This window comes from Macaca nemestrina, chromosome 1 (genome assembly GCF_043159975.1).
Source record: "Macaca nemestrina isolate mMacNem1 chromosome 1, mMacNem.hap1, whole genome shotgun sequence".
Classification (NCBI taxonomy): domain Eukaryota; kingdom Metazoa; phylum Chordata; class Mammalia; order Primates; family Cercopithecidae; genus Macaca; species Macaca nemestrina.
Window position 1 is genome coordinate 198,646,076 of NC_092125.1, and position 10,912 is coordinate 198,656,987.

General features: G+C 42.0%; 1 protein-coding gene across 7 annotated transcripts in view; it reads right to left on the reverse strand.

The window, feature by feature from the left end:
• The window catches only part of LOC105494697 (zinc finger MYM-type containing 4), a 160,181-nt gene extending 150,062 nt beyond the window's left edge, over positions 1-10,119 (reverse strand). For 3 of the 7 annotated variants that reach the window (XM_011763385.3, XM_024796883.2, XM_011763386.3), the window contains exon 1: positions 9,743-10,119. In XM_011763385.3, the coding sequence (XP_011761687.2) occupies positions 9,743-9,781 (39 nt within the window). In that variant the 5' untranslated portion in view covers positions 9,782-10,119. Of the gene's footprint in view, positions 1-9,733 lie in introns of all 7 variants that reach the window. The other 4 variants (XM_011763384.3, XM_011763387.3, XM_024796882.2 and 1 more) reach the window with 4 other exon arrangements.
• Positions 10,120-10,912: the final 793 nt, after the last annotated feature.

Genomic DNA, 10,912 nt, shown 5'->3' on the forward strand with positions numbered 1-10,912 from the left:
TAATGATATTCCCTCCCAAACCTCACCTTTGGGAGTTGTGAGGGTGGGCATCAATTTCATTTTTCTGAAAATTATTGATAAAGGGGAAAAAATAAGCATTTATCCTGCTTTTTCTTTACAAACCATATTACAAGGTAACCAAATAATTGACGAGGAAATTCTTTATGAAAGAATTCCAGTTAATAAATACAAAAGAAATGACCAAAAAAAAATCACTCTTCTAATGAAATAATGGATACAGGCAACAATTATCATTGGATGATAAATCCATTAAGTGAAAAGTTAAAAATAAATTACATTCAGATCCCACTGACAGAACCTAAACCAAATGATCCATTTAGTATCACTAAAAGTAGAACCACCACTTATGTCACCTCCTAGAATGATCCAACAAGAATTCACAGCCCCATCTAATGGGGTGACTATACATTCTAATTTGTCTAGAACAATTCCAGTTTAAACTATTCCTTCTGTATAATCATTAATAGCACCCCTTTTCATTCTCGAAATTGTCTGATTGCAAATAAATTATATAATCACTCTTTATAAGCATTTCTCGCCAAAGAAACTGAACCTAAACTCATGAAGCTCTACCAACTAGGGCTCTCAATCTTGGCTACAGATGGAAATCACTTGGTAAATTTTTTTAAATATTGAGATGACATTTTACCGCATGGGCTCTCGTTAATTTATCCGGCCCAGGGATCAAGATAACTAAAAGCTCTCCAGATAATTCTAAAGCTTCAGCCAAAGTTCAGAACTACTGCTCTGTATTTAACTACTAATTTGTGGGAAATATGAGGGGTAGAGGAACATGTTAAATACCATAACAAGGATTCAATCAGCCAAATCCAAAATGTGGAAAATTCTCCTGGAACAATAAATTAGTTTTTTCAACAAGTAAATAGCATGGGAAAGGAGCACAGCGGGTATGAGTTAAAAAAGGGGATTATTGGCTGGGTGTAGTGGCTCATGCCTGTAACCCAAGCACTTTGGGAGGTGGAGGTGGGTGGATCACTTGAAGTCAGGAGTTCGAGACCAGACTGGCCAACATGGTGAAACCCTGTCCCTAATAAAAATACAAAATAAGCCAAGTCTGGTGGTGAATGCCTATAATCCCAGCTACTCGGGAGGCTGAAGCAAGAAAATCGCTTGAACCCAGGAAATGGAGGTTGCAGTGAGCCGAGATCGCGCCACTGGACTCCAGCCTGGGCAACAAAAGCAAAACTCCATTTGAAAACGAAAAAAAAAGGGCAGGGGGATGATTAAGGTTAAGAAAAACTTAAGAAACATATAAACCAAATGAAATGTGTAACTCTTAGTTGGGTGATTTAAACAAATCAAGTGTAAAAAGACACTTAAAGAATAAGAAAAGTCTGAACACAGACTAGATTAAGGAACTCTTTTGTTAGGTATAACAGTATTGTGGTTGTGCTTGTTAAAAACACATGGAAGGGCCGGGCGCGGTGGCTCAAGCCTGTAATCCCTGCACTTTGGGAGGCCGAGACGGGCGGATCACAAGGTCAGAAGATCGAGACCATCCTGGCTAACACGGTGAAACCCCGTCTCTACTAAAAAATACAAAAAACTAGCCAGGCACGGGGGCGGGTGCCTGTAGTCCCGGCTACTCGGGAGGCTGAGGCAGGAGAATGGCGTAAACCTGGGAGGCAGAGCTCGTAGTGAGCTGAGATCTGGCCACTGCACTCCAGCCTGGGCAACAGAGCCAGACTCCGTCTCAAAAAAAAAAAAAAATACACATGGAAGTATCTGTAGATTAAATGATGTGATGTGTGTTATTTCTTTGAAATTATTTCAACTAAAGAAAAGAAGGAAGGAGGAAGGAAAGGAAAGGAGGGAAGAAAGAAAGGAGGAAGGGAGGGAAGGAGGGAAGGAGGGAGAGAGGGAGGGACAGAAATGAGTAGTTAGATGAGACAGGAATGGTAAATTAATTTTTTGCTTATAAATGTGTAATATGCATGTCAGTATTAAAATACTTACATTTGTAAGACATACTGGGAAGCATAAAGAAAGAAAAACACATACGATTCTTGACCTCAAAGAACTGATGGTACTGGGTTCTACATGCTGGATAGACCAAAACAAAACAAAAAAAAGGACTATCTTTTGTCAAAGGCAGCTAGCTAAAACTTCTAGGAAGCCAGAAAGATGACATGAATTAAATTAAAATAACAATATAAATATTTCCTAAGAAAGGGGGTATAGGTATGACAAGATTGGATAAGAACTGTTGCTACCCCAAATTTGCTAAATTCCAGAGATTATACCACAAACTGACTTTGAAAAACCCATGCTCTTACTAATGGCTAAGCCACATAAAAGTGTCTTTTTTTTAAGTCAAATGATCAAGTATCAGCAATTTTGTTAGGTTGATTACAATACATTTATACAATACCTGCCTTTCTGCTTTGCTAAAGTAACTACATACAGTTAGCTCATAGTAAAATAATCAGAATTTTTAAGGGAAATATCACTCTTCTTTAAATAGTGGCTGTTCTCCTAATACAGAATTCAAAAATACTTCTTAAGTATCCATAGAAACTGCAATTTTATATTTATCTACTTACACATTCTTTAGTAACAAAACCTTTCTGGCAAGGCGTAGTGGCTCATGCCTGTAATCCCAGCACTTTGGGAGGCTGAGGCGGGCGGATCATGAGGTCAGGAGTTCAAGACCAGCCTGACCAACATGGTGAAACCCTATCTCTACTGAAAATACAAAAATTAGCCAGGCGTGGTGGCGCATGTCTGTAATCCTAGCTACTCGGGAGACTGAGGCAGGAGAATTGCTTGAAACCAGGAGATGGAGGTTGCAGTGAGCTGAGATCACGCCACTGCATTCCAGTCTGGGCGACAGAGCAAGACTCTGTCTCAAAAAAAAAAAAAAAACAAAACAAAGAAAAGAAAAAAGAAAATCTTTCCATTGTCAATAAAAGTACAAATATAATCTTTAAAGTAAATCACAGCTTCAAAATATTTAGTGTATATTTTCTAAAAAATAAATGTGAGCTGTGAATAAGTATTTTAAGATGATCTCAAACAAAAATGTATTTCTTTGGGAACAAGCTAACAATGATTCCTGAGAAGTAATTTACATCAACTTTGTTTGAGTGTAATTCAAATTATTCTAACGTCCATACATTCCAGATAAAGAATTATGTGCTTTATTTTACAAATGAGAATATAAAAACTAACCATAATATTTCTGGATAAACAAAAGTTCTAACCTATATGATCAAATAAGACCAGTTTAAATAATAATTGATCCTGATTTAGCCATCATATCTCCAGCAAATCTCTCTGTGCTTTAGTTTCCTAACTTATAAAATGGGACAATAATTGTAGTGGAAAAATATATCACATGTAAAATACTTAGAAAAATGACCGGCACTTAAGGGTTTATAAATATCAAGTATTATCATTATTCACAGATGTCTCTGCTTATTACAAGATGGGAAGAAGCAGTATGTGAAAACAACTCAGAATCATTCTCAATATTAGAATGGCCTCTCTTTTTTTTTTTTTTAAAAAAAAAAAAAAAAGACAGTGTCTCTCTTGCTCCGTCACCCAGGCTGGAGTGCAGTGGCACAATCATAGTTCAGTGCAACCTCGAACTCCTAGGCTCAAGCAATCCTCCCACCTCAGCCTCGTGAGTAGCTAAGACTGCAAGCACATGCTACTAAACCTGGGGTAATTGTTTTAATTTATTGTAGAGATGGGGTCTTGCTATGTTGCCCACGATGGTCTCAAACTCCTGGCCTCATGCCACCCTCCTGCCCTGGCCTCCCAAAGTGCTAGGATTACAAGCATGAACCACCATACCCAGCCACAAGTAGCATTATTTACAGATGCCTCCGTGTGTTACAAGATGGGAAGCAGTGTGAAAACACCACAGAATCACTGTATTTGAATGGCCTCTTCAAATGGTCTCTAAACAGAGTCAAGGCCGGGCGTGGTGGCTCAAGCCTGTAATCCCTGCACTTTGGGAGGCCGAGATGGGCGGATCATGAGGTCAGGAGATCGAGACCATCTTTGGCTAACACGGTGAAACCTCATCTCTACTAAAAATACAAAAAATTAGCCGGGCGTGGTGGCGGGCACCTGTAGTCCCAGATACTCAGGAGGCTGAGGCAGGAGAATGGCGCGAACCCGGGAGGCAGAGCTTGCAGTGAGCCGAGATCGCGCCACTGTACTCCAGCCTGGGCAACAGGGCAAGACTCTGCCTCAAAAAAAAAAAAAAAAAGTCAATACTTTCTCAAAGCAAATTATTTACATTGCATACATATAAACCGCAAATATTTTAATGATATGTACCGCCATGTTTTTAAGTAATACATTTAGCAAAAAGACAGAAAAGAGAAAAAGTTCATTAAGGAATTAAGAGGGATCAATCTTTTGCAATTATTTTATTATAAAATATTAAAATAACAGAAATTCAAAACAAAACTTCTCCATATCCCATCACATCATGAAGTCAATGCTTTCATTTGTTCGTATTTTCTACTGTCTATATGCATGTTCAATTTTCACACATGTATATTATGTTAATAGATAACATTTTATAGTCTACATTTTCACTTAGCATTATACCATGAACACTTTTTCCACTTTGTGAAATTTTCACCCTTAAACTCTCTTTCCTTTCTCCTCCCTACCCACTGAAGGTAATCAATGGTAATATCCTGACCTGGGTCCTCCCCAATTTTCTCTAAGTTCATACATACACAAACATATATAGACACAAATGTGGGGAGGGAAGAAAGGTCATTTTGTTTTGTTTTTCAGAAAAAATGGAAGCATACTACTTATACATATGCTTTCTCTCTTTTTAAACCATACCAGATATATACATCTCAAACTTAATATACAGAGAATTTTAAGTATGAAAATGAATACAACTTACTAGACCAGGTAATATTCACATTTATAAAAGTTATTATTTTGTAAGTAAACTTTGAAAAGACAAGGATTTTACAACAAAATATGGCTGCCAGATTTAGTTAGACCTCATACTTCATAACATACTTGTTATTATAGTAGCCATGCATAAATAACTCAATCATTTATAATAAGCCTACCTGAGTCTTTTTTTTGAGACGGAGTCTGGCTCTGTCGCCCGAGCTGGAGTGCAGTGGCCAGATCTCAGCTCACTGCAAGCTCCGCCTCCCGGGTTTACGCCATTCTCCTGCCTCAGCCTCCCGAGTAGCTGGGACTACAGGCGCTGCCACCTCGCCCGGCTAGTTTTTTGTATTTTTAGTAGAGACAGGGTTTCACCGTGTTAGCCAGGATGGTCTCGATCTCCTGACCTCATGATCCGCCCGTCTCGGCCTCCCAAAGTGCTGGGATTACAGGCTTGAGCCACCGCGCCCGGCCCTACCTGAGTCTTAAAAGCTATTTGAGAAAACAAAAATTTTATCATCTAAAAAAATTAAATAATATGCCAACTTTAAAGTGTGTGTGTGTGTGTATTTGTGTGGGTGTGACGCTTGTTATAACGCCTTCATGTATAGGCACTAGGATATGAACTTAATTCTCTCTATACCAGAGATGGTAGATGAATATAGTGCTGATCCACCTACATACTCAGCTCCTCCGTGTTCACAAATTGAAGAGACTAGCATTCTAGCATATTCTGAATACAATTGTTCCAACTGCCCACAAATATAAAAACAAGACATCAGGCAGGCCTACCTAGAATTTAAGGTTGTTAACCCGATAGTCTTAAAATGCAATCACCAGTCGGGCGTGGTGGCTCACGCCTGTAATCCCAGCACTTTGGGAGGCCGAGGTGGGCAGATCACGAGGTCAGGAGATCGAGACCATCCTGGCTAATACGGTGAAACCCCATCTCTACTAAAAATACAAAAACAAAAAATTAGCTGGGCGTCATGGCAGGCGCCTGTAGTCCCAGCTACTCGGGAGGCTGAGGCGGGAGAATGGCGTGAACCCAGGAGGTGAAGCTTGCACTGAGCTGAGATAGCGCCACTGCACTCCAGCCTGGGTGACAGAGCGAGACTCTGTCTCGAAAACAACAACAACAAAAATGCAGTCACCTGCCCATCTAACCATAATCCAGAACAATCAGAAGATCCCTAAATCTAGATCCATGGGAGAGAACTTTGGGGAGTAAAGGATGGTATGAAAGATTTACAGAGTCCCTCAAAATTACAAAGCAGAGAACTTGGTACTCAACCCACAGAGCCTCTGCTGTAATAGGTAAGCTTTTCTTACAAAAATAAATCAGCAAGTCTTTTGAGTTCCTATTGTGTAAAAGTCACAAGATGTTGAGAAGCAAAAAGCAATGAAACAGATACTATGTTAAAGGAGTTTACAATTTATCAGGAGAGCCAGCATATATCATCCTAAATGACCCTAAGTAACAGATATGATATGATGAATGAAATAGATACTATGTTAAAGGAGTTTACAATTTATCAGGAGAGCCAGCATATATTATCCTAAATGATCCTAAGTAACAGAGCACAATGCCTAGCATACAGCTTATGAAATAGCACAGGTGCTTAGCAACTTTTCTGTGACATGATTACAAAGGTCAAAAGCAGTAAGCATTATTAAGTACAATACCATGTCATCGATACAATTTCTGATTGAATAGCCTAAAGTTACTATCTCACTCTATGTGGATAGTTTGTTTCAACTCCCTAAAGGCAGTCACTTTCCAAAGACATGGTACTGCATAGTCCCCATTAATCAGCTTGGAGTATACATACGGAATCCATGTGTAATTTGGCACACACCAAAAAAAATGGAAAAAAGTGCTTATACTATTTAAGACAATCATACTGAACATTCTAATGAAATATCAAAAACAAAATGAATTACGGATCAAAAAATATTATTTATGTATTATTTTTACTTTTTCTAGAGAGGTGGTTTCCCTCTGTCACCCAGGCCGGAGTGCAGCGGCAATATCATAGCTCACTGCAACCTCCAACTCCTGGGCTCAAGCAATGCTCCCACCTCAACCTCTGGAATTAATTTGGAACCTTTGGAATTAATTAACCCCATTAATTCCAAAAATTAATGAATGTAACATTCCTCCGTGATGAAACTGGCAAAATAATGGTGGAAACCTATACAAGTGCTGCATATGTTATAGGTTGTTAAAAATAAAATTAAGTTTTGGCCCGGGCCCGGTAGCTCATACCTGTAATCCCAGCACTTTGGGAAGCTGAGGTGGGCTGATTACCCGAGGTCAGGAGTTCGAGACCAGTCTGGCCAACATGGCGAAATCCCATCTCTACTAAAAATACAAAAATTAGCCAGGCATGGTGGTGCGTGCCTGTAATCCCAGTTATGCGGGAGGCTGAAGCAGAATTAATTGAACCCATGAGGTGGAGGTTGCAATGAGCCGAGATTGTGCCACTGCACTCCAGCCTGGGTGACAGAGCAAGACTCCGTCTCAAAAATAATAATAATAATAAAGTTTTTACTGCTACCAGTGTGGAATCTTTTTTTCTTTTCCAGCATTCCTTTAGCAGAAGATTCACAAGACCAGTAACATCTTTAAAGTGTACTACAAGAGATAGAAAATATTTAAAATCCAGCTGAATTTGTTGTCAAAGTGCACAGATGTTTTCTAGAATATCCTACAACATCTTAGTACCGAAGGTGAATGACAACATTCCCAGCAACTGGATGCAGAAATCTCCCTGAATTAACATTACATATCTGAAGTAATTTACCCTATATATTTTCATTGGTGGACTATTTGCCATATGCCTTCATCCAAGCACAGTAAGGATCCAGTTCAAAACTGAACACAACTTGAAATTTTTAAAATTTCAAAACCCATGCATTCCATAACCAACATTTATACTTACAAAATTATTTGGACATACCATCATACAGCTTACCTTGCTCTATGACTAATTATTGCATTAGGTGAATCCAACATTTTGTAAACTTATCAACGGTAAACATTTATTGTTCAAAACACTACAATAAAATGCATTAAAATAACATGACTGATGAACAAAAAGAGGGATAGAGGAGTAAATACATGATAAAACAAGTGGAATGCAATTCTTTTGGGGAGGGGGGGTTTGAGACAGTGTCTCACTCTGTCACCTAGGCTAGAGTGCAGTAGCCCGATCTCGGCTCACTGCTACCACCGCCTCCCGGGTTCAAGCAATTCCCCTGCCTCAGCCTCCCGAATAGCTGGGATTTACAGGCACCCGCCACCACGCCGGGTTTTTTGTATTTTTAGTAGAGATGGGGTTTCACCATGTTGGCCAGGCTGGTCTCGAAATCCTGGCCTCAAGTGATCCGCCCGCCTCAGCCTCCCAAAGTGCTGGGATTACAGGCGTGAGCCGCCGCGCCTGTCCAGAATGCATTGTTAACCGTACGATCTAGGCGGTTGGGTGCATGGCTGCTCCCTGTAAGTTTTATAATTCTGCCGGATAGTTCAAAATATTTTCCTAATAAATTGTTGGAAAAAATAATACTTGCTGCTACTTTGGTCATTTACAATTGAAGCTTTTAAAAAGAGAAACATAGATTAAACTCCTCTGTGGCATCCCACACAGGCACTACAGTTGGGACAAACCTGGATTCAAATCCTAGCTCAACCTTAAACCTAGTTGTGTGATCTAAGTAAATTACTTAAGCCCTCAACACCTAAATTTCCTCATCTCCAAATAGGTTCTACGTGGAGTTACTATGAAGTTAAATTCTTCACATAAAGCTCTTAGCTCAGTGCCAGGCACATAGTAAGCACAAAAAGCTTCAGCTATAGCATCATTATGAGATTAATTTTACGCTAAGCTGAAAGGCCATTCTTCATAAAGTAGTAATTTTTTGCCCTTTTGCTAATTGATCGTTTCTGAAACCATTCCCAAAAGGAAGACTTCTAAAAGGAAACTTACTTCTTATGCTAAGCGGGGAGGAAGTAAAAGAAAAGTGAGGGATATTGCTCAATCGATAGTACAGTATTGTTCGCCATCTGAAAAAAACCACTGAAAATTAAATAAGAAAAGTTTCCAGACAAACTTTAAAAGGTATTCAAACAACTCCTATGTAGAATTGGCTTCACCTCTGCAGGTTGATTGGGTACATCCCTGTTATGACAAAACTTGTCATACTCTTCCACGTATTACTCTAATTGCGAGTAAGAGGCTAGGTTAGAACATGACGTTCATAGTAGCCAAAATCTTTCTCCTAAATCAGGACATGCCAACGATCCCACTTCTTCACAGGTAAGACCCCCACCCCTACTTTGGTCTACATAACGGCTATGGGGGGAGGGGAAAGGAGGCAGGAAAATGAATTCGCGATGGTGTTACTGAAGAACCCTCCGGTTATTTCTCCTGAGACCCCTCCACGACTTATTCCCGCCACCACCACCCCCACCTGACCTCTCCCCAGTTAAACTTCCACACTCTGATGGACTAAAGATGCACTTACGAATCTGACACCTCCCCTCCCCGGGCCCAGATATCCCATCCCAGTGCTGGGGAAGGTGGGGGGAGGAAGGCAAACAACGGCCCCCTCCCTTCCCCCCCGCACCCAGCAGCAAATCTTTGTCCCACCTGCCGAGGGACCGCTCGCCAGCGCGCTCCGGACCCCAGGCTGCCTCAGACCTGCCCGCAACCTTGCTCCAACTGGGCCTCGGCGACCCCTACACGAACCTGAGTATGGCCCATTCCCGGCCCCGGGCCGCGCCCCGCCCCCCGCCGCCCGAGTTCAGCCTCACCTCACCTACCCTCTTTCGGGGGCCGGACTCCACCTCTCTCTCCGCCATGTTGGGCCCCGCTCGGAACCGCTGCGGCTCCCCGCGCGGTGGCGGCGGTACCTCTCGGGCCCCCGGCCCCCGCCCACACTGCAGGCACGGCCGCCTCGCGGCAGCTTCCCTGGACCCGGCCGGGCCTTGCGCCGAGAGTGGGGAGGGGGCGGATGCCGCGCGCCGGGCCGCAGCTTCTGAGATCCCACGGGTCCGCGCGTGGGCGGGAGGGCCTGCCCGGGGACTGGGGGGGGCCGGGACTCGGGGGGTTAATGGCCTCCAAAGGGCCCCGTGAGTAGGATTATTTTCTCTCAGAGAAATTCCTCCGCCTGCGGTTTCTTAAAGGGATCACCAAATCAGCCCCTTGCGCGCGCCCCTGATGCGCAGGCGCACCCTAAGTCCCTCCTTCCTTTCCCACCAAGCCCCCGGTCCTGAGCGTGCGCGGTAAGTGGCCTTGGGTAGGCCAAATCCTGCAAGTCTCTTTGCTGCCAGCAGCTGCTCCCACCACTCAACTATGGCTGCTCCCTTAAAGGGACCATGACGCAGTGATGAAGGAAGAATGAAAGAAGTTAGTGGAAAGACAATCTGGAGAATTGGGTGTAATGTCAGTGAGGGGTCCACATCACCATCTTGCACCTGACTGCAGTGGTACCATTGAAAAGGGAAAGTCATGGTGAGCTGAAGTTCTCGGTGGACCTCTGAACATGAAGAATCCCAAACCAATGAGGGAACAAGATAGTCATCTCAAGGAAAACCAACTTTCCTCCCTTTCGACCGCCTGTTCTGAAGTACAAGGCATAGAATATCAAGAGCCAACTCTTATTACCTCACCTTAAAATCAAAGCTTTTGGTGATTTTGAAGACTGAACCAACAACTGGAAATAATTTGTTCAATAGTAATTTCTCCTTAGAACATCAAAATGGAGAAGGATCTTAGGGAACCATTTACTCCCAATGATAAAGTTGCAGCCTGATCATGGGAAGTGCTCCCAATGATAAAGTTGCAACCTGATCATGGGAAGTAATTCGTCCCAGTGTAACTAATGGCTGGTGTGGAGCTGGAATCAAGATTTCAGTCTCAGTCCTCCAGGCTGTCTTCAGCAAGAGATAAATTTCGTTTAATCTGGTATCCCTAGAAGATTAAAAATTGAA